Here is a 24,701-nt window from a genome sequence, read left to right on the forward strand (position 1 = left end):
ATCGTCACCGTTAAGTAACGGAGGAAAGTCTCCACGGTGCCATCCAGGGCAGGCGTTTACTTCCGTCGAGTCCGTATCTTCCTCTCTCTCTAGGAAAAAAAAAAAAAAAGAGGAAGAAGAAGAAAAATCAAGATTTTGTTGTGTTGGCGACGATGATGACGATACCATCTGAATCGTGCTCATCTTAGCTTCATCCTCTTTCTATGTTTATCTGTATTTATTCCACAAGGGAACCCATAAAAAATACTCCTTTTTGCATCTCTTCTTCATAAGTTTAAGGCGATTCATCAGTATCTAAGAAGACTAGGGAGCTTCCTGTTATAGGATTTCACGATTAGGGTTTTGCTTCCATCTCATTGGAGTTACAGCTGAAAGATTGGGAATTTAGGTGTTGTAGAGTTCGATTGAGATAAGGAGTGTTCTAGGTATATATATATGTAAGTAGTTTAGTTCCTTTTTTAAGAAAGTGTTTGTCTTGGGGAGAGGAAGATGAGAATTGCAAGTGTTGTTATTGTTGTTATTGAGGTTATGAGATTTGTCTCTGGTGTGAGTTGAAAAAAGGTAGATACTTTTTGTTTAACGTTTTTGACTCAATGGAGAATCATCATCCTTCGACTCTCTTGTCTATGGATTCGAGTGCTTCTTCTCACGAGGAGCTTGATTTGGAGATGAATAATAACAGGCAATCTCTTCTCTCTGGTCCTCCTGATATCAATTTGCCACTCTCAGCTGAGAGAAGTCCTCCTCCTCAGCCTTGGAACTTGGATTCTTGTGATATTTTGGATGTTGGGTTAGGTTCACAGGCTTATGAGACTGAGAATTACATGAGTGTTGTGCCTAAGGTTGGGAGGAAATGTGCTAAGCGGGTTGATAGTGTGTGGGGTGCCTGGTTTTTCTTCAGTTTCTATTTCAAGCCTGCGTTAAACGAGAAGTCAAAGGCGAAGATAGTTAGGGATAGCAATGGGATCTCTGGTTTTGACAAGTCAGATTTGAAGCTTGATGTGTTTCTAGTTCAGCATGATATGGAGAACATGTATATGTGGGTTTTTAAGGAAAGACCTGAGAATGCGCTTGGGAAGATGCAGTTGAGGAGTTACATGAACGGGCATTCTAGGCAAGGGGATCGTTTGTTTCCATTTAGTGTTGAGAAAGGTTTTGTAAGGTCTCATAGAATGCAGAGGAAGCACTACAGAGGTTTGTCAAATCCGCAGTGTGTTCACGGGATTGAGCTTGTTCCTTTGCCAAACCTCACGTGTCTTGATGAGGAAGAGAGGAAAAGGTGGATGGAGCTTACGGGTCGTGATTTGAATTTCACCATACCACCTGAAGCTAGTGACTTTGGTTCGTGGAGAAACCTTCCCAACACTGACTTTGAGCTCGAGAGGCATACACCGTCTTTGAAGAATCCTTCTGCAAGCCACTCTAAGAAATTACTCAATGGATCGGGGCTCAATCTCTCAACTCAACCATCCAACCATTCAAATGGTGAAGCAACTGATCTGTCTCCCTCAAGCCATAAGAAGAGGAAGGACTTGTTCTCAAATGGGATCCATGAGGAGGAATGTTGCTTAACCGTGAACCCGATACCTCCTGTTATCGAAGCTCACCAGAGCGAGATACCAAATTGGTCAAACGAGTTTAGTGGAGCCATGAAAAACGTTTATGGACCTGTTACTGCTGCAAAAACAATCTACGAGGATGAAGAAGGCTACTTGATCATAATCAGCCTTCCTTTTGTTGATTTAAACAGCGTTAAAGTCTCGTGGAGGAACACTCTCGCACACGGAATCATAAAAGTTTCATGCATAAGCACATCGCGCGTACCGTTTATAAAGAGACATGATAGAACGTTCAAGTTGACTGATCCAGCCTCTGAGCACTGCCCACCAGGAGAATTTGTCAGAGAGATCCCGTTATCAACCCGGATCCCAGAAGATGCAAACATTGAAGCGTATTACGATGGACCTGGATCAGTTCTTGAGATACTTGTTCCGAAACTTAGAGCTGGCCCGGAAGAGCATGAGGTGCGGGTGTGTCTCCGTCCTCATCTCAGTGGAAACGATCTGATGCTAACATAAAAAGAGAAGCATCTGTCCAGTTTCCTTTGTTTGTAAAAGCTTATTATAGGAGTCATCTCTCATTGATATTGGCCAATGGCCACTCATATATAGGCGTTTTCACTGTTTTAAATTTTAGTAGGATTTTTCATCTCATTGCAAGCTGTGTGTACGATGCGTTGGAATCAACCCTGATTCAATTTGTGTTTGTACAGTACCAAAGAAAGAATATTTGTCATGATTTAAGATATTACTAATTTACCACATTAAAAGCTTTGGGGGCTGATTGTAACATTCAATATGTAAGCGTTTGAACAATGATAGCAATAAAAAAAAAACGAATTATATCAGATACAGTTTGAGGCTACTGATTGAGATCAAGCAAGAGCTGTCGAAGTGCATCCGCAGAGAGAGGTACATTCAGACACTCTTGTCCATCAGAGTTCCTCTTGGTCTTAACCAGTTCGTGGTCTTTAAATTCCGTAAGATGTGAGTTCAAAGTCACTTGACTGCTCACAAAGAAGCGTTCTCGAGAGGCTGAATACAGATCATCAGTGGGCATTCCGTCTTCATCTGGGTGAGAAAGTTGGTACTCAGCAAGAATCTTGAAGACGTTCTGAGCGTTTGGCGTTAAACTCTGTAAGACAATGGCTGCTGTTTTGGCGGTTTGGGCTGTGCTTCCCTGTGCAAGAACCAACGGAAAGAATACACCTTCCACATTGTATGGCGCAAACGTTGGAACATGGTGCCATAGCCAGTTAAACTGAGTGTGCACCATTTTCTTATCCCACACTGCCAATGGATACAAGAAACATCGCCTCAGGACAAAGAAGCAATACAGAAGATATTTAAAGTATTGGACAGATGGCAGTGAACATAAATAATGATAACAGACCTCAGTCATGATGAGCAATTAGCAGAAGATATACAGAGAAAGATGGAGAGTAATGCTTACATAANCGGGAAGAATACGCCTTCGACATTGTACGGTGCAAATGTTGGAACATGGTGCCATAGCCAGTTAAACTGAGTGTGCACCATTTTCTTATCCCACACTGCCAATATATACAAGAGACATCACCTCAGGTCAAAGAAGCAGTACAGAAGATATTTAAAGTATTGGACAGATAGAGCAATTAGTAAAAGACATAGATGAAGAGTAATGCTTACATAATGGAGCGTTGACATGGTCAATAGAGGCAACAATACGTATGTGCGAACAGGAAGCAAGCCGGGCAAGAGTTTGTTGTGATTCAGGATCCCTTAACGCAGGGCCGTCAATGTTATGGACAACAACGCATATGAAGCAGTCTTTATCTTCAGACTGTGGGGCATGTAGAAAGGAAAGAATATCATCTATGGAGCGTAAAGGAGATGTTTCTTGACCTTTAGAGACGCTCCCAGAACTCTTTCTTCTAGACTTCAACAGCTCGGACAGAAGTTCAGCTAATACTAAAAGAACCTGAATTTGCAACATAGAAAAGACAATTTTGCTATTACCTAAAGCTAATTTCTTTCCAACCTGTGAAGAACATAGCGCTGTTCAAGAGAAAGAGAAAGAACCCCTGAGTCCAAACAGACAAAAAAGTACCTGTTTTAGATTTACGGAAGGGAGGTAGCCATTGATGACCACAACGGAATACTCAGTCAAAGAAGCAGAAGCAAAATCTTCAATGAAAGCTTTCTTAGAACCAAAGCCATACATTAGAAGGCCAAAGCCACACCTGTAAGTAGCAGCAAAATGAAATGAAGACACACTAAAAGTATGATGATTCAGATGGATGGAACATATTTCAGATTCAGGACACAACTAAGATGACTCTAAATTCTAGAGGAGAAATACAGGAGAAGGTCCTGGCTCAATGTCTATGTTATATTCCTCTGAACAGTTTCTACAATAAGTGATATATCAGATTCTAACTTCTGAGGTTCTTGGTATCCAAGGAAGAGGAGTGTAACATATGCTAAGTCAAAACTCAAAAGCAAAGAACGTTTTTACTGACCTGAGCTCAAAGACCCACTTTGGGTACATAGTCTTGTAATCACTCATAAGCTCAGAAACCTCTTTAGTGTGTTTCATTTCAATATGAGATGATGTTTCTCTAAGCTCCTGAAAACACACATAACGTTTCTCCATCAGTTTATCACAAGAAAAAGCATAAATTGGGAAGAGAATATCCAAAAAAGAATCACCTGCTCATCAACAATATGAATATCAGAGAGCTTGTGAGCTGATCGCTTACTCGCCCCACCCAATTCTTTCGCCAGAAAGTAGTTTCTTGAGAAACCACACTCATCTTCTTCTTCTTCTATGTTGTCAATGTCCTCCATCTTCGTTTGGAACAAAAACAATCAAGCAAACCGAGTTAGAAAACTAACAACATAACAATGGGCTGCTAATCAATAACTCAATTTCACCAAATCGAAAGAGAAATCACCTTTATAGAATCAGGGCACCTACACGAACAAAATCACGGCAGCGAATCGTGGATTCGATTGTGTCCGATCAGATCGCCGGTAAGAACTTCGACGATTAGATTTAGTTAGTTAGCAGCCGGAGACGACAACCGAAAAAAAGATTGACCTACGAAGACGATGAGATGCAGTCTCGATTTTCCCGCGCTTTTCTTCCTCGTGTTTCCCGGTTAGAAGTAAACGTCGTCGTTTCACAGGCATTTAAAATGTAACGGTTCAGGTTCCATTATCAGATATGACACGGATGGCAAAAGATCCAACGGTCCACATGCTATGCTGACATAATCACACGGATCGACATTATAAACCGTCGGTTAACAGCTGGTTTGGTTAGTTTTTTTTATTTGGAATGTTTTGAATGGTTTTGGAAACTTTGAATCCATCGGTTTCTTTTTCTTAGCTCTGTCCCAGTTTCTGTGGTCTGTCTAAATTTTTAAGGATCTTATATCATACTGTCTCTGTTTCACAAAGAGTGTCATTCTGACATATTTCAGATAACTTAAGAAAAGATTGAATTATACATACTCCCTCTGTTTCATATTAAGTGTTATTTTAGAATTAAAAAATCATTAATTTTTTTATTTTATCCTTTATTAATATATTATTTATTTTTTCTATTGGTCAATATATTAAATTAGTAGGGATAAAATTGGAAAATTTACCAAACATCTACATTAGAAATACAAAATGACACTTATTTTGTAACAAAATAAGAAACACACACATTTTCATTCATTCATTCGTTTTAGTTCCAAAATCAAACTCTTTCTTATATATAATCCACCTAACGTACGTCTAAAAAAATGCTAAACTAAATTTTAACATATATGTCTAAAAATTTTAGGATATTTTTGATTATTTAACATATTTTGCTATTTGGTGTACATATATGATATTAGTTCGTTTCCGTTTTGGTTTTTAGTTTACTTGGTACACACTTATCTAATTCAAGATGCATTAACTTGTTAACTTGTTAGAAAATCTAAGTAGTGTAGTGGTTGTGCTTACACGCTTAATAGGCTTTTTTCTAAAAATACAGTTGTGCTGAGCGCACAAGTAAAGAAATTGGACTTCCTAGCAGAGGCAGAGATCTTTACTTCCAAACTGACTTTATGGCAACTTCGGAACCTGCAAATCAATGTTTTTTAGATTTTTATTTTTTCAATTAAAATTAAATTGTCAATTTGTTTACACTTTCATTTTTGTGTTTCAGAGGTCCTCGGGAGGACCACTAATGAATTTTGCTGGTCAGATTATTGGAGTAAATTTCCGTTCGTATGGAAGAACTATAGGTAAACGGTATTTTGCTGAAGCTGGAATCTCATTCGCAATTCCAATTGACCGTGTTAAGAAATCCATCTCTAGTTTTATGTCAGAAGAGGTAAGGTCTATCTGTTTAGTACTCCTCTTGCTTACTTTGTTTGGATCCATTTAGACAATTAACCAGTTACATATAGAATTTCAAAGTAACTGGGGCGTTATGGTAAACCTGCAGGTTCCCAGAAAGATAAATAAGTTGCAGTCCTAGGTAGACAATTTCTGTCTTCATCCCTTTTGTTGGTATCAGCCTAGAATTAAAAGTTACTTTGTGTATTATGGTAACAAGAAGCAAGCTGGAGGTAGAGGTAGACATTTTCTCTGCTTGGCTACTTGGATTATGTCATGTTGAAGTGATGTAGCCGAGATGTTAATAAGTAAAACCTCTATAAATTAATAATCTATAAATTAATACTCTATAAATTAATACTCTATAAATTAATAAATACTATAAATTAATAAATTTTGCTGGTCCTAAGTCGGGCTAGTATAAAAAATAGTAAAATTTGATAAGATAATAAGATAATATTTTTTAAAAAATTCTCTTGTAAAATATGGTCCCAATAATATCATAAATTAATAATCATGTAATTTTACATATATATAAATATATATACTGATATAATAATGTATGCTTTAAAATTTTGATTTTATTCCAAAAGCTCAGATCTATAAAACAATTATTATGTTATATTTTCAAACTATAATGATATAAAATACTCAATAACATGTCATAAAAGTAGCTAATTTTTTTTAAATTTTTTTTCAAATATCTAGATATCCATCATTTTCATTTTGGTAGTTTTATAAGCGATTAAAATATGAAAATTGATATTATTATCCATAAATTAAATTCATGTATATCATTTGTATAAGTGATATTGTTTTTAGTATGTGTAATTTATGGTCAATTATGTTTTCTAAATATTAGATTCAATTCTAAAATCCTAAAATTTATAACATCCAAAAGTCTAATCTTCTTTTGCTAAAATTATCTCAACTAATAATTTTTAAGAATTTAAACAATTGAAATATATATCTATAAATTAATAATGATTAATTTATAGATAAATTAATATCACTATAAATTAATAAAATATCATAGTCCCAACATTATTAATTTATAGAAGTTTATTTCTTTCCTAACAAGAAAAGTAAGTAATGGAAATTGTTTCATATGGAAGATATGTTCAAGTTTATTAAGTTGAATTTTCTTTTTCCTATAATTGTTTCGCTTTGATATATATAACTAAGCGTTGCAAAGTATAACAAGAGTGGGAAACTCGACTTACAGAATATGGGTGCAATCCAATCAACCAATCTACCCCTAAGTAAAGTTAGAAAGAAATGTAAGCCAAAAGTCGATTAAAACTTAAATCCTATTGATAGCTCTAAACACTTGAAAAAGCCGTTGACTCCACAGCAAAAGCATACTAAAACAAAATGGGCCTTAGACCATAATAGCCAGCCCAAAAACTATGACCAAGTTGGGTTCACATCACAGGTTTTAAAATTTTAAAACAATGTATTTAGAAAGGGGAAAAATGTCATTTAATACATGAACTTTCAAAACAGGCAAATGATAGCTTATTATACATTGAAGAAGACTTCGACTATGAGAATGATGACTCACTAGTCGACTAAGTAACCTTGTATCAACTTCGTGGGAGGTCATTTAATACATCAAGTTCTGTTGACTAACCATTTAAAACACCAAATATTGTTGACCAAGCCAAAATATACATATCGTTAAATGAGATAACTGAGCAACTAACGATCGTTACTTTGCCGTTTAATGGTATGTTGTTTTTGGTTTCGTCAACTATATTTGGTGTTTTAAACGGCTAATAAACAAAACTTGATGTATTAAATGGCCTTTCACAAAGTTACGGTTTTTTTGACATAAATTTGAAAGTTCATATATTAATCCAAAATTATATAATTTAATAATATTTTGTACTCAGCAAGACGAAAAGACTCTTAATCGAATTATGCATACATAAAAAAGATAATGCATTTTGATTTTCTCTTTTTTTGTTCACATTACTCGACAATCTTTGCTTTAGACCTCTAAACTGTAAAATCAAGCTTAATTTGACTATTATACAGTTTATTGTTATTTGTACATTTGCAGCAAATATCCTTTGCAATAATATTTTTGGTTATAATTAAAAAAAATATTATTTATATACATCAATTGAGTTGAAGATATTTAAAACTTGAGAAATTTTCATGAATATAATTCATGATGTGGATATTATTTAACAGAAAATGTATAATCTACTATTTATGTAATTAAAAATGCATTCCTATATCTTCTCTAATATTTGATAGGTGATTTGTTAAATTTTTTGATATATTACTCTTTTATGTTTTTCGAAAACATAAATGATTAAAAATAATATTTACTTTTGTAAAATACTATGAGAACCCATGTGCTAAATTTTTTTTGTCTATTAACAAACAAAAATAATATACATGTGATCAAATTACATAATTACATTTTTATTGACATATACCCCAATTCAATAATGTATTTATGTGAATTTATCTTTAAAACATAATATTTGCTATATTTTAAATTTAAATTTTTGAAGAGTATAGGATGACTTTTTATTTTGGATGTTTAAATAAATCATTCAACAATTAGTCATTATTAGTTGAATAATAAAAATTAGACTACTCAAGTTAGATTAAATGTAATTAAATACATAAACTTTTCAATTTAGGCAAAAAAATCATGAACTTTGTGAGAGGCCATTTAATACATCAAGTTTTGTTGAGTAGTCGTTTAAAACATCAAATATCATTAATGAAGCCAAAAACAACATGCCATTAAACAGCAAAGTAACGGTCATTAGTTGCTCAGTTATCTCATTTAACAATATGTCTATTTTGGCTTGGTCAACGATATTTGGTATTTTAAATGGCTAGTCAACAAAAATTGATGTATTAAATGGCCTCCCACAAAGTTCATGGTTTGTTTGGCCTAAATTTGAAAGTTCATGTATTAAATGACATTTTCCCCATTTAGAAACTAACATTTTGAAGTTAATATTTATTTTCTGTTTAAAATTTTATAATACTGTTGCATAAATTGTTTTGTATTCTACCATACATTTAAATTTTACTTCCACTCTAATAAAACACATTAACACATTCTAAATTTTGAAGTAATCACATATTGTTTGCATGTCTGTAAGCTTTAGGTGCATTCCAGAGGCTTCCGGTAAGCAGGCAAATTCTTGGCATGAGGGTCATTTCTGTGGAAGTTTGGTTCTACTCTCTGGAACAAGGCTATAGCTGCCAATAGGCCTTTAGTTTTGTCAACAAGACCTAAATAGTTTGCAAGCTCGGTCGGAGGAAATGTCATTTTCTTTCTATCCATCCACTCATATATCTACAAAGAAACACACACAGTTTCATTCATTCATTTCGTTTTAGTTCCAAAACCAAATTCTTTCTTATATACAATCCAGTATGATCCATCTAACGTACGTAATACCTGGCAAGCATGTATGTGTTTTCCGAACTTGTCGAGCTGCTTAGCCCAACCAAAGAGATCTTCTTCAGTGATGGAAACCCACTCTGTCTCCTCCCTCTTGATAAACTCATTTAACGTATTCTTCACTCCCCTCCCCTTCTTCTCTATGATAACCCGAAGTTCCTTGAACATTTTCCTCTTCTTCCTCTGCTCTCTGGCTGCCATCTGAGCAGAACCCGAAGATTCATCGTTTTTTACGAATAGATCAGCCTTGACACCAGCTGCCGTCAATGGAGAGCTTGACGTTGTACAGCTCCGCCTCCAGAGGTGAGAATTCTCGACGCTAGACGATGCCGGAGCAGCCACCGTCGTACAGACCCTCTTCAAGAAATGTGAACCGGATACCATCACAATGCGGCGGAAGTTCATTGTCTTGTCTCACTCTCTCACAAGTCACCATTGTCAAAACCCTAAACAGTTCACTTTAATGTTGATTGATTGATTGGTTATCGTTTTTGTTAAGATTCTGGTTTTGGTTTGCTTTAAAACCGAATGTTTTTTTTCTTCCGGTTTTACTGTATGTACTTGGTTTAATTTTGGATTTTAATTTAAACTATTGATTCGTGAGGCTGTTAATTATTCGGTTTTAGTGAGCATGCCTCGTCGGAAAACTTTACGGAGATGGATCATGGATGTTGTTTTATGCCTTGAAGAGGCAAGGACGAACTTTGTATGGATTTGGTGTTTTAATTGTTTCCTACTATGTACTCTGATTTTTGTAAATCGTTCGTTCTTAGGGTTTGTTTGAAAACTTCGGGAGCTTGAGATCTCCCAGCTGTTGTTAGGGTTTTATAAAAAATGGTTTTAATGGTTTTGAATGAATGAAAGAATTTGTTTATTTTTCAATTTATAACCATCTTTAACTTGTATATATTTGTTTTTGCGTGTAAATAACTAAATACTATAGGGTTCGACACGTTTCCAATTATAAAAGCCAGGGTACTAGTATAACAAACAAAATTAATGATTGTTGGCACAATGTCAAAGATCGATACTTTTAAAGTTTTGATTAGCTATTTTATCTATTTAGTGGCTTAAGCAAATTATCCCAATGCTATTGGAGCGATGTATGAAACAAAGGTTTGAGTCGATTATGGGACATTTTGTCTTTACTCAGTTTCGTGATCTGGATATTCGCATATTTACGATGATTATATAATTATCAAAAGGATTAGATTTTAACCGGCGGTACGATGTTTTTTAATTAAAATATTTAAAATTTAAAAATACACTATATACATAATAATATGTTTAAAAATATTAACAAAATAGTCTATAATTTATTTATGCAATAAATATTGAATATTAACATTTATTTGGTGAACAAACTTTAAATTTAGAAAATATAGCAATTTGAAATAAATGTTAATACTACAATACAGATGTGGTTTGCGACAAGATTGTACTCAACCTGTTTCGGACATTTTTGTCTATGAGCTTGACTCGTCGGCGGAGAAACTGGTCAAGCTCATAGACAAAAATGTCCGAAACAGATTGAGTACGATTGGGAATAAAGAAGATACCACAATACAGATGTGGTTTGCGACAAGATCCTATTAGTATAATTTTTATATTTTTTTAGTAAATGGTTTGAGAAAAAGCTTTGCTTTGCAATGTAAAACGTTTATTTTTTCTTTGAATATAATCTATATATACATTTAGCAAATAAATCCTAGAGTTGCTACTTATTTACAAGGAATGCCATTATCATTAAATTTTAAATTAGAATTTAAAACCAATATTTTAGGCTAAACAAAAATTCCTAAAATATCTCAATAATCAATCAATGACTAATTACAATATCTAATTAAATTAATTACAATATCTTCAAATAATTATTTACTATCCTTATAACCAAACACAATTAAAAGATTTTGTTTGAAATATAAAATAATATTTTTTAATTAAAATTATGATTTTCCTATCCTCCTTGTTTGATTTATTTAGTTTACCTGCTTTAAATCATCATAGAATACATAAAATTAATGTAACTATATTTTTTTGCATTTTTCGTTGTTTGGATTTTGAAAAACATGCATGTCTTACTTAAGCAAGAAAGAAAAATTGTGTTTGGGTATGTAGCGGGATAAGTTTGTGTATTAAAAAAAACTAAAAATTATATCATTAATTGTTAGTAAATCATCAGTTCATTATTTTGTTAACACCATCGACTTAGAATATTAGGCATATCTAATTGAATTTATTAAATTACGATTATGTAAATAAACAAGCAGTACTATGTTATATCACGAGTTATATTCTGAATTTAACAATTTAAACTGGTAAACCTAAATTTATAAACCGGTAAACCTAAATAATATATAGATATAAGGGATATACATTTAAAATTTACAAAACATTAGTCATATATTTATTTATTTAATCTACTAAAAATTTAGATTTTTATTTTATTTTTAAAAATATAATTCCGCGGTATACTGCGGGTTAAAATATAGTTTAACATTAAATTCAAAAAAAAATGTTAATATTCAATATTTATTGCATAAATAAATTATAGAAAACGTAAGGCATATTCTCTAGATTTGGTACAAATTATTGTTGGAATGAACACAACTTGGTCCGATTGTTTTGGAAAGTTGAGATTAGGAAGAATAATTGTTAACAAAAATCACGTTACATTAATTTAATTGATCATAAATTATAAATCTAATATATTTAATGATAATGATATTGTTCATAAAAAAAATCTCACTTTCAATATTTCCGGATATATATGGATATTCGATATCATGTTTAATTTTCTAATCATATGCGAAATTAGTGTAGAGGAGATTTCGGAGTATTAGAGATAAACTAGTGTTAATATGATAAAATTATGGAAATAAACGAATGAAGAATTTTAATATGATTTTTTGGGTTATACGTATATGCAAATATTGATTTTTGCAATTGTCTTTTTTTTGTGTGTGTGTGATTTAATTTTAATTATTTAAAAAGGATTAATTACAATGGAATGTAAATAGTTTCCAACTTTATGTTTTCTTTATCAGAACTGTTCTGAAAATGGTAGTATAGATTGGAAAACTCAAAACTTCATCAAAGAATTCGAAAGAATCAATTTATTTAAAGAAAATTTTCTCTAAATTAAAGCAATGAAATCCCGAAAAAGCATCTCCAAAAACCATGTTTCATATCCAACTTTAGAATCAGACTGTTTTTCAAATCTGGATTCGCTAAAATTAGCGTCTCCTCTAAGCTCTATATGTACCCATATCCACATCTCACTTTTTTAAACAATATTTGAAATCACCAACGAGAGGAAAAAGAAAAGAACAACAAATAATGAAGACATATATGATAATCTTGTTGGTGATTTTTAGCATCTTGATTGCAGGAGGAGTTGAGGCTAACGAACCGAAGAAGAAATATCTGAATCTCAACCGATGTTCACGTCCTAATCCTCCCCCAGGATGTCATCAACAGCCACATAAACCCCGTACCCCGGTTCACGAATATACTCGTGGCTGCACCAAAATCAACCGATGCCGCCGACATGGTCCGTAATGGCTGTCCTAAGCATGAGATCTAATAATGATATATTTTATGTAACATATGGCACCACATAAGTCATATTATTTATGGTGTTATGTATTTCAAAACATGTCACATGATTGATATTCAGTATTGGCGGTGATATGCTAACGGGGTTTTAATTTGAACTTAATAAATTCATGTGTCATAGTAACGAAAATCCATATGTGGTTCTCAGCTTATAAGCTAAAATCGAATGTGAATTTTTCTAAGAATTCATAAAGTTGACAAGTGCCATAGAAATAAATAGATTGCATCAAGATATGACATTATATAGATGAACACAGAAACACAGTGCAAACATGGAAGATACAACGATTATAAGTTAAAAAGAAAAAAAGATCCAAGAGCTAAATTCTGAAACCTGTGCTTTTTATTCATTAATACACTACTCACCAAACTTTATGTTGTAAATTATTCCGCCACGATCATCCAAACTTATCAGCTGCAAAAGTTATTTGTCTGATGGGCTTCGACTAAAGGGAGGTGGAAAATAGGCCGGGATTATCAGGTTAGCTATATCGCCGGAATATCGAGACTTGCCTCTCAAGACAGCTAGACCGGAGGTATGTCGAGACGGGCTACTCAAGACACAGGAAGAACCGCTGAAACAGTAGCTGTAGTTAGGAAGCGTGTGTCTCTTGGAGTAGGTGCATCCCAGAAGCTTCCGGTAAGCAGGCAAATTCTTGGCATGAGGGTCTTTTTTGTCGAAGTTTGGTTCTACTCTCTTGAACAAGGCTATTGCTGCCTTTATGCCTTTAGTTTTGTCAACAAGACCTAAATAGTTTGCAAGCTCGGTCGGAGGAAATGTCATTTTCTTTCTATCCATCCACTCATATATCTACAAAGAAACACACACATTTTCATTCATTCATTCGTTTTAGTTCCAAAATCAAATTCTTTCTTATATATAATCCATCTAACGTACGTAATACCTGGCAAGCGTGTATGTGTTTTCCGAACTTGTCGAGCTGGTTAGCCCAACCAAAGAGATCTTCTTGAGTGATGGAAACCCACTCTGTCTCCTCCCTCTTGATAAACTCATTTAACGTATTCTTCACTCCCCTCCCCTTCTTCTCTGTTATAACCCGAAGTTCCTTGAACATTTTCCTCTTCTTCCTCTGCTCTCTTGTCTTCTGATCAGAAGCCAAAGATCCATCGTTTGTTACCAATAATAGATCAGCCTTGTTGACGCCAGCCGACGCGAATGGAGCAGCGGACGTTGTACAGGCCCGCTTCCAGAGATGGGAATTCTCGACGCTAGCGGCCGCTGTACAGACTCTCTTCAAGAAATGTGAACCGGATACCATTACAATGCGGCGGAAGTTCATTGTCTCACACTCTCACAAGTCACAATTGTCAAAACCCTAAACAGTTCACTCTACGTCTTCTAATGTTGATTGATTGGTTATCATTTTTGTTATAAGATTCTGGTTTTGGTTTGCTATAAAACCGAATGATTTTTTTTTTTCCGGTTTTACAACCAAATTTTATAATTCATATATACCTTACTTCTGTATTTTCTTGGTTTAATTTTGGATTTTAAACGATTGATTCGTGATGCTGTTAATTTTATTCGGTTTTACAGCCATTTTTTAAAAATAATTCTGTATTTACTCTGTTTTCGTTATTATTACTAGATTTTTGTTAATATCTTTCTCGAGAATGTGATTTGTGATGCTGTTACTTACACCGAGCATGCTCGTCCGAAGAGGCAAGGACAAACTTTGTATGGATTTAGTGGTTAGAGAGAGGGATGTATCATGTATGTGATCTGATTTTTGTAAATCGTTCGTTCTTTAGGGTTTGTTGTTAATTTCGGGAGTTGAGATCTCTCTGCTGGTTTTATGGTCTCGTGCTGAATGTTTTAGTGGTTTGAATGAATGAATCTGTTTCTTTTGCTTGCTCTGTCTTAGTTTGTGCTTAACGTAGTTAAGAGTATTAATGAGAGACCTTAACCCCATTAAAGAATCACATCGATTACCTGTTCTTGACAAGTCAAAAAAAAAAAAAAAATCCATAATATCAAATTCAGGAAGATTTGTTTGATTGAGAAAAAGGTTAGAACATATAAAAACTCCAAAGATAAAGACAATTTATACGATGTTGTTCTTCTTTTATTTACCACAAATCCAACGTTGTTGGTTTGAAAACCAAAAATAATTTAGACGCTCTTCTTCTAATCACCAAATATACTTTAAACAAATTTTATCATTAAAAAAAAAATTAGAACTAACAATGAAGACTGTACATAGTTGACAGCGTGTAAAAAACGAACGAAAGTATCAATAAACTAATCATCGTCACTGTTAAGTAACCACTCTGCTGATGAACCACTCTGCTGCTGCTAGTATCCATCACCGGTCTTGCTCTGAAGTCGTTGTGCCTCACCTGTGTGCGTCGAACACTGATATCTCCTTGTTTTATCTTTTTATTTTCCTTCTCTTTTCACTGTGTGTATCTAATTTGTTTGTTCTTCTAATGTTTGGCAGACCGAGGTGATAGGGAGCCTTTTGCGGAAACGAAGGTATTACCTATTTAGCTTTTTGTCTTGGCGTGTAGCTTTTCTTCTAATACTAGTTCTTATGCATGTGTTGATCCTCTCCTCCAAAAAAAAAAAGATCTCTCTCTTTTCATTTCAAAGATTAATGCTTGGAACGTCTGCCAAAAGATGGGTGAGTAGGCCTTTTTCATTTCAGGGATTAATGCTTGGAGCGTCTAGGCATTTTTCATCTGGTGGTATTGGTACATCAATCACTGATGCCCTTCTCTCAAACCTCTTCAAGGGTATGAGACGACCTTTTGCATTATCTTAGTTATCCGTTTCTTTCTATTGTTTGCGTATCTAATCTTTCTATTTTTTGTGTATATAATCTTTCTATTATCCAGTCCATCGTTTGTTGCAATGTTTACTTGTATCATCAGTCGATGCCTTTCTTCTTGGAAGGTTAGTTGTCTTTTAGTCGGACGATTTTGTTCTCATTTCTTGTATGTTATTATTATTATTCTACTTTATTTTGTTTTAAAAGTTGTGATATCAATTTTGAAATTAAAGAAAGTTAAGATTTTTGCCCATAATTTGATCCTAATTTTTAAATGTAGATTTCTACTTAAGAAAAAAGGATCAATATAAATCATTAGATAATTTTCTTTTATTAGTTCTCATAATTTGTTTATGATTGATTGGGACATATCAGAATTGTTAAAAGAAAAATAAATCAAGTTTTGGTATGACCTAAATATGTTGTAGAGTGTATTATGGTCTACAAAGTCAACGCTAGAGATCCAAGTTCGATCATACATGTGTAGTTTGTTGTAGCCATATTTTGACTTGGGTTGTTGATAGAGTAGTTTTATTTATGTCATTGAAGATTCAACAATTAGCCTGATGGAAAAGCTTAATGAGCTGCAGTACTGTGCGGATCTAAAATTTGTGGATTTTTTTTTTTTTTTTGAGGTTGTCGCCTATAGCTAAAATCGGAATGTGCTCATGCAGATTGCAAAGTTGAGACAAGTACCCATAGATATAAACTGTTTGCATCGAGAGATGACATATATAGATAAAGATGATGGTGGGGATTGAAATCCAGAAAAAAAACACTGCAATGGTATGCTAGCTGCAACATGGAGGAATCGTTTAACAAAGTAGTATGATTGCAAATGACGTATAAGCTGATAAAGACAAGCGACCGTTAGACCTCATATCTATGCAAGATTGACGATGCCTAGGCCGTAATGACGATACTATGGACATGTGTTTAGACGCTTTTTGAATGTATTAGGATTTTTCAGATGCTTCCTCAAATATTACAAGTTCTCTTACTCGCAAAAGTAAATAATCGAAACTATTCCATATGGAAGACCCGGTTCAAGTTTAGTCGCTCAAGTCAGAAGTTTGCTTTGCTTACATTCTCAGTTTCTCTATTTACAAAAACGAGACACGGCTCTGTTTGGTTTAACTATATTATATTTAATGCCTTTTTTGTGTTATAATCATTTGTTTAATTTTTTCTTTGGGTGTAAATTCTATAGGGTTCGACACGTTTCCAATTAAAAGCCAGAGTGCTTATAAAATATAGGGTACTACGTAGTAGTATAAGAAACAAAATAGTTGTTAGCACAAAGTCAAATATACTTTTAATTAGTGGCTAAAGCAAATTCTCCCCATTCTATTGGAGCGATGTATATACCCCGATAAGCTTTCGCCTTACTGAAACAAAGGTTTGACTGTTTGAGTCGATTATGGGACATTTTGTCTTTTACTCAGTTCCGTGATCTGCATATTCGCATATTTACGATAAGTAGTTATCACGATTCAAGAATATTGATTTACGGTACCAACAAAGAAACATGATCGACGCACCATGAACGAAGAATGATTAATTCGACGTGTTTGTTACTTTGTACACAGAACGTTCCATCGTAATAGAGTGTATTATTCGTGTCGAGCGCAAGATTTTACCTTAAAGAAGTACCCGTTGTTTTCTTAAAATTCAAGAAGACGTAATACATTTTTTCCCCAAACCGTACACGAGGAGATATTTAAGAATATAATGCATTATGCATATATATTAACGGAGAAGTAGTAGTGGACTGTCGTGAGTGGACTCAAACTACTCATTTGTAATTGACGATAAATACACATTTTATACATTAAAAATTAGACCTAAGAAAAACAAAAGACTTTGTATATTACACTCAACCAGTTCGGGTCCGATGGACTGACGGACACACGAGATAAGGAAAAGATTACCATTAATTTTTTTCTAAGATCCACTTATATTCATTTTTAAGATAGTGGTTATAATACACTTATACCTTTTAAACCATCACATTTATTGTTTTTAAAACTAAATAAATGTTGCTTAGAAATTTTTTTAATACAATATATTACACATTTTTTAAATCTAGTATCATGAGAATTGAGAACAGTCATACTTTTTTTCTTAATTAGGATTTAGGACCACCATTTATTTGGACTGGTACTCCTGTTCAACTTAATTTAAATTTTAAATTATGCACTGACAAAAAAAGATTTTGCAATATATATGATTCAAATGCGGTTGAATATGTCTCATCTCAGACGAGACGTATGCATGCGACGCATGCACCTTTAGAACATTGGAAGTTACATATGACAGGCAAAGGAAGCCATTCTATAAAAATACGATAGGATGACTCAATTCCACCCATCGGATTCAGGCACTTGCTCTTCCTTTTAACATACAAATTCATATCATACATAACTATGACCATCGGAGTTTCGTTATTATTATAAAGACTTGGTGATCGATTGCTTCCATAGAAATATCAATATGGGTGTTTTATCTTAATTAATGTCAGTGACGTAGTTCTCTTTCTTTGACAGCGATTGATAATTATTTTAAGTAATTACGTGAGTGAGCACCATGGATATGCGCACAAGAGAATTCAAATATATAATAACAAAATGATGTTGAGAAGGGAAAAAAAATTTGCATTACAAAACAAAAATATATGGATCTTCTCTAAAATTCTTTTGTAGCAAAAAACAGTGGTTCTTGTCACTAACCACTCTCCTGTCTCGTCTATAAAAGGAGTAATCGGTGGCTCCTAACTAGTCATAAGATCTTCCAATCATGTTAGTGAGGAGGCCACACCAAAATCTATAAAAAAAAATTCAAATAAAATTATATTGTTCCGTTAGATTATTCGTTTACATGCAAAAAAAATAAAACTAAAAGTATAAATATCGTTCGGGATTCGTTATTTTGACTGAAATTGAAGGAAATGGCGATAAACGGAACGAGCATCAAAACTGCGTCGGATGGAGTATGGGGAGGAGACAATCCTCTCAACTGTGCCTTTCCTCTTTTAATAATACAAGTCACCATCGTCCTCTTCACCAGCCGCTTCCTTACCCTCCTCCTCAAACCCCTTCGTCAACCCAAAGTCGTCGCCGAGATCCTTGTAAGCTCTAGACAATACATGCATAAATATATGCTTTTCTATATTTTAAACTGTCACATTAACGTCGAGTATATTAATAACATTATTATAGGGAGGAATATTGTTGGGACCTTCAGCATTGGGGAGAAACAAAGATTTTGTTAAACTCGTGTTTCCAGCATGGAGCACTCCGATACTAGAGTCAGTTGCTAGCGTTGGCCTCCTTTTCTTCCTCTTCCTAGTCGGTCTAGAACTAGACCTTACGGTTATAGGCCGCACGGGAAAAAAAGCTTTTGCTATTTCTCTCGCCGGAATCTCTCTCCCTTTTGTCTTGGGCGCTGGTGTTTCCCTTTTTCTCCGTAGAGCCGTGGAGGAGGATCATGAATCAACAGGGTACTGGCAATTCCTTCTTTTCATTGGAGTCTCTCTTTCCATCACAGCTTTCCCAGTCCTTGCCCGTATATTAGCTGAACTCAAGCTCTTGACCACAAGTGTTGGTCAGACAGCCTTAGCAGCTGCTGCTTTCAATGACATGGCCGCATGGATCCTCCTTGCCCTTGCCGTGGCTCTCCCCGGAAGCCAAGACCACCACAAACATGCATCTCCATTGGTATCCATATGGGTTCTCCTCTCAGGTCTTGCCTTTGTACTCTTCATGGTTTTTGTGATCCGACCAACCATGAAATGGATTGTCCAGAACTATGCCAGCACGATGCACGAGGCGTGCATATGTCTAACTCTAGCAGGAGTCCTAGTCTCCGGTTTTATCACAGACCTAATCGGACTACACTCCATATTTGGGGCTTTTGTCTTTGGGCTGATCATCCCTAAAAATGGATCTTTTAGTGACCAGCTCGTCGAGCGGATAGAAGACTTTGTCTCCGGGCTTCTACTCCCGCTCTACTTTGCATCTAGCGGATTGAAAACAGATGTAAACAAGATCAAAGGTGCAGAGGCTTGGGGGATATTGGCCTTGGTAATATCCACGGCTTGCGCAGGGAAAATCATTGGCACTTTCCTCATGGCGATGATGTGCACCATATCGGCGCGTGAATCCCTCACTTTAGGGTTTTTGATGAACACTAAAGGGCTTGTTGAGCTAGTTGTACTAAACATCGGCAAGGAGAAGAAGGTATACATAGTACGTAGTAGTAAACTATACATATTAACTCAATATTAATTCTTTCATATAACTAGAGGAATTCTTAGAACATAGAAGACGTATTTACTTTCTCAAGGTTGAGATGCTTCTCTAGATTTTATTTACGAAAACAACATTAAAATTAAACACTAGAACTAGATAAAAAAAAAAAAAAAGCAAAATCCAAAGAAACAAATATTGTTGTAGCCTTGTAGGACCTAAACACTAGCCAAACTTGTGAAAATAGAGAAGATGCTATTTATTTTATTTACATGTTTATTTACTGGCCATTGAGATATTTTAGTCTTAATATTTTAAAGTTTGTGATGGATCTACATGCTTTTAATATCGATTAGGTGCTGAACGACGAGATGTTCGCAATTCTAGTCCTGATGGCTTTGGTCACAACCTTCATGACGACTCCATCAGTCGTGGCTATATACAAACCCTTGAACAATCATGGTTCTGACTCTACAGGTGATGGGAAAGAGAAGTTACGCATCCTAGCCTGCATACGTGGTCCTCAAGACGTTCCTTGCATAATCAAACTCGTTGAGTCTCTTGGTACGTCCAATGGATCACTCAAAGTATATGTGATGCATTTAATGGAACTCACTGAACTATCATCCTCCATCTCGATGGTCCAACGAACGAGAAGAAACGGTATGCCGTTCATAGATAAGTTGTGTAAAGGGAGGCCGCGTGACCAGATAGAAGCTGCGTTTAGTATTTACGGACAGGTCAGAGACCAGAAACAGAGGATTAGAATCCGCCACTTAAAAAGTGTGTCAGCTTTGGGAACGATGCACGAGGACATATGCAATGCGGCGGAACATAACAAGGTGTGGATGATCATATTACCGCATATGGCAACGGGATGGGGAGTAGTCAACGAGAGGGTGATGGAGAATGCTAAATGCCCAGTGGTTGCTGTTTTAGACCACAAAGAGACTGGAGAAAGCAGTAGCCACGATGGACCAAAAAGGATAGGACTTGTGTTCATTGGTGGACTCAACGATAGAAAAGCACTTGAGATTGGAAGTAGAATAGCTCAACACCCCAAGACCAAAATAACACTCTTGCGAATCTCCAATAATACCATAACTTCTGGTTATAGTGAAAAGGTAAAAAAACATTTACATTAACGTGTAGTAGACGCAACTTACTAAAGAAAACAACGTAACCATAACTAATTAATATTGTGATGATGTAGGAGATTGATGATATAGCAGTGGAAGAATTCAAGCAACAATGTGAAGGTGTAGAGGTAGAGTACGAACAAATCGAAATTGAGGAAAATCTAGAAGAGATTATAGAGGCAATAGGAATGAGAAAGGACTATGAGCTTCTGATAGTTGGAAATCGACAATCAACAAGTTGTCAAATGGGACGACTAGTGGTTTCAACACTGGTCATTCAAGGAAACATTGAAAAGAATTCAGCAAAAACTATTGTGGGAGACAATGTTTGAGATCCTAGAAACGATGATTGATATAATTACTAGTCTGTATTGGTGGTATCCAGCTAAGATGAACCTTACGTACAGGTTTATCCAGCTATGATGGAACACCTTAGTTATGTACAAGATATTGATATAAAAAAATATCACTAAATAATCAAGAACTAGTAGTTTGTAGCTAAGATTACAATATGTTTGCTGTCAAAAAAAAAAAGAAAAAAGCTAAGATTACAATCAGGGCCGGCTCAACTTTTTTTGGGACCTGGTGCCAAATTTTTATTTTTTTCCCCAAAACTAAGGTTATAGTTGCAATGTTTCAAACTTTATGACCCTAATACAAAATATCTAAAATATAAGACCTAAAATCTTAAAGAAAAAAATTAAAAATTTAGGAGACATGGTGCAAAAGCACCTCCTCCTGGGTCAGCGCCGGCACTATTTACAATATTTGTTTTTTAGCTATTTGAATTTGGTAACACAATGATAATATATTAGCATAAAATTTTATATGTTGAATTTGGACAGTTATTAATACTAAATGATACGTATATACATTTTTTTAGATCTACTAATTTGTTTTTATAGCTCGTTTACAATATTTTTAGCATTGGGAGAAAAAAACAATAATAATATTGGAAATTTTCAGTGAAGGTGCCGCGAAACTCGCACGTGCCAAAAAAAAACGCATGAAAAAAAAAAAAATTTCCAAATTTATTAGCAAAAACGATTGAGGGAAAAAAACGCGTTGGTGGTGGTGGTATCATCAGAATCTGGACCTGAATCAGATCTATTCGGGTCGGGTCAAATTAGTAATCTGATCGGAGAACCGACATTATGGCGGCGGCGAGAAGGTTACGAACTCTCCAATCCCAGCCTGAGAACAAGGTATGCGTCGATTGCTCTCAGAAGAATCCACAATGGGCATCGGTTTCATACGGGATCTTCATGTGCTTGGAGTGCTCAGGGAAGCACCGTGGCTTAGGTGTACACATCTCCTTCGTCAGATCCGTGACCATGGATTCATGGTCCGAGATCCAGATCAAGAAAATGGACGCCGGAGGCAACGATTGTCTCAACAAGTTTCTGGCTCAGTACGGGATCTCTAAAGAGACCGATATCATCTCCAAGTACAATTCGAACGCCGCGTCTGTGTATCGAGATCGGATCCAGGCTTTAGCTGAGGGAAGACAATGGAGAGATCCGCCGGTTGTGAAGGAATCTGTTGGTGGAGGGATGAATAAGAAGCCTCCGTTGTCTCAGGGTGGTGGTAGGGATTCTGGTAATGGTGGTTGGGATAATTGGGATAATGATGATTCGTTCAGATCTACTGATATGAGGAGGAATCAATCGGCGAGTGATTTTAGGTCGTCGGGAGGTCGTGGTGCTCCGGCGAAGTCGAAATCGTCGGAGGATATATACTCGAGGTCTCAGCTGGAGGCTTCGGCGGCGAATAAGGAGAGTTTTTTCGCTAAGAGGATGGCTGAGAATGAGTCTAAGCCTGAGGGTCTTCCTCCTTCTCAAGGAGGTAAGTATGTTGGGTTTGGATCTAGCCCTGGTCCAGCTCCGAGAAGCAATCAACAAGGTGGTGGTGGTGCTGATGTTTTCTCTGTTATGTCTGAGGTAAATTGAAATTGGATGCTTTTTTTTAGAGTGATTTGATTTAGATGTTGAGTGACTTCTCTGTTTATCGTGTGAATGATTGTGTTTTGTTTTACGTTGTATTTGGAAAATAGGGTTTTGGGAGATTGTCTCTTGTTGCTGCATCAGCTGCGAATGTTGTTCAGACTGGCACCATGGAGTTCACTTCCAAGGTACTTACTTCTTTTATCATTCTGTTTCGGTGATGTGCTTGCTTTCTTAGGACGTAATCAAAGCGCACTTCTTGGTAACAATCTGTAGTCTTTGTTATTTCATAGCTGTGTTAAATTTATTTTGAAATGTCGTAGTTACCGCTTTGCTCAATACTCTGTTAGGTTATCATAATTTCAACAAAGTTAGAGTCTTTTGCTCAATACTCTGTTAGGTTGTACCATTTTCAACGAAGTTAGAGTCTTTTGCTCAATACTCTGTTAGGTTATCATATTTTCAACAAAGTTAGAGTCTTTTGCTCAATAATCTGTTAGGTTATCTCATTTCCAACAAAGTTAGAGTCTTGTCTAGCTACAAAATGGTCTCCAATTGCAGTATTGAGGCTACTGTGTTTTGTGACTTTTGTCTTTAAGCCTCTGCAAAATCTCTAGTGGGATTTACTAAAACTCTGAATATAGCATAATGCCGGATGCTCTCTATAGATGTCAATGCTGCTGACAATAATATCTTGGATTGTGAGATAAGAAACATTTTGTTTCATTGCAGGTCAAAGAAGGTGGCTTAGATCACACGGTCAGCGAGACTGTTAATGTTGTTGCGAATAAGACAACAGAGATAGGACAGAGGACATGGGGGATCATGAAAGGAGTAATGGCAATTGCTTCACAAAAGGTTGAAGAGTTCACTAAAGAAGAAGCATCAACTTGGAATCAGCAGAATAAAAACGAGGGCAACGGTCTCTACCAGAACTCTGGGTTTGGAAACAAAACAGCAAACTCATCTTCTTTTGGAGGGTCACAGTCATCATCAAGTGTTCAGAACAACAATTATCGTAACTCAAATTCTTGGGATGACTGGGGAGATGAGAAGGATACCAAAAAGGAAGCAGCACCAAAGGTGTCGACTTCTAATGATGATGACGATGGTTGGGCTGGTTGGGATGATAATGATGCAAAAGATGATGACTTCTATTATCAGAGTGCAGGCGCTAAGAAATCTGTAGGTAACAATGGGAAATCAGACTCTGCTTGGACTGGTGGAGGATTTCTCTAGCGGTAAGCACTTAACACCAATCAAGTAAAAACTAATCCAAACACTTTTAATGTCGATACGTTTGCAATAACACTATTTTGTACTAATCACAGGTGTTTCAAGGATGATGGTGAATGAAGTTGTACAATTAAGGAAAAGCAGAGGCTGTGGGTTTTCGTGCTCTGTCACAAGAGAGAGAGCAGAGTGGTAATCTCAACCATATTAAAGCCATCACAGGTCCTTCTTTTCACATATCAATTGATTTGGCGATCAATCAAAAATGGATCGTCACTATTTGTTCTTCTACAATATAGTTTCATTTATATTTGTACAAGCTTCATAGAGAACTGTTTACTAAACTATTCGGGTTAGTCTTCAGCTCTTTTT

At 35.4% G+C, this 24,701-nt stretch overlaps 5 protein-coding genes across 5 annotated transcripts in view; 4 read left to right on the top strand and 1 right to left on the bottom strand.

Annotated features, from left to right (window-relative positions):
- On the top strand, positions 78 to 2,310 carry LOC104785749. The gene has a single exon (XM_010511016.2). It carries the CDS (start codon positions 594 to 596, stop codon positions 2,076 to 2,078), a length of 1,485 nt encoding a protein of 494 aa, XP_010509318.1. The 5' UTR covers positions 78 to 593; the 3' UTR covers positions 2,079 to 2,310.
- LOC104785750 (origin of replication complex subunit 2-like) lies at positions 2,411 to 4,665 on the bottom strand. The gene is made up of 6 exons (XM_010511017.2): positions 4,496 to 4,665; positions 4,251 to 4,388; positions 4,061 to 4,167; positions 3,649 to 3,781; positions 3,228 to 3,519; positions 2,411 to 2,849 (listed from the first exon to the last, which is right to left on the bottom strand). The coding sequence occupies exons 2-6, from the start codon at positions 4,386 to 4,388 to the stop codon at positions 2,422 to 2,424; spliced, it is 1,098 nt and encodes a 365-aa protein (XP_010509319.1). The 5' UTR covers positions 4,496 to 4,665; the 3' UTR covers positions 2,411 to 2,421.
- On the top strand, positions 12,665 to 13,113 carry LOC104785751 (protein RALF-like 25). Its single transcript, XM_010511018.2, has one exon. The coding sequence runs from the start codon at positions 12,697 to 12,699 to the stop codon at positions 12,916 to 12,918; it is 222 nt and encodes a 73-aa protein (XP_010509320.1). The 5' UTR covers positions 12,665 to 12,696; the 3' UTR covers positions 12,919 to 13,113.
- LOC104788937 (cation/H(+) antiporter 20-like) lies at positions 18,715 to 21,485 on the top strand. The gene is made up of 4 exons (XM_019245213.1): positions 18,715 to 18,894; positions 18,986 to 20,005; positions 20,371 to 21,138; positions 21,231 to 21,485. The coding sequence occupies exons 1-4, from the start codon at positions 18,715 to 18,717 to the stop codon at positions 21,483 to 21,485; spliced, it is 2,223 nt and encodes a 740-aa protein (XP_019100758.1).
- Positions 22,189 to 24,701, top strand: part of LOC104785753 (ADP-ribosylation factor GTPase-activating protein AGD7) — a gene marked incomplete in the record, with an annotated part of 4,013 nt that continues 1,500 nt past the window's right edge. The window contains 3 exon segments of the mRNA XM_019245723.1: positions 22,189 to 23,093; positions 23,207 to 23,284; positions 23,829 to 24,337. Coding sequence (XP_019101268.1) covers positions 22,308 to 23,093; positions 23,207 to 23,284; positions 23,829 to 24,335 — 1,371 coding nt within the window.

Source organism: Camelina sativa, chromosome 5 (assembly GCF_000633955.1).
Source record: "Camelina sativa cultivar DH55 chromosome 5, Cs, whole genome shotgun sequence".
Classification (NCBI taxonomy): Eukaryota; Viridiplantae; Streptophyta; class Magnoliopsida; order Brassicales; family Brassicaceae; genus Camelina; species Camelina sativa.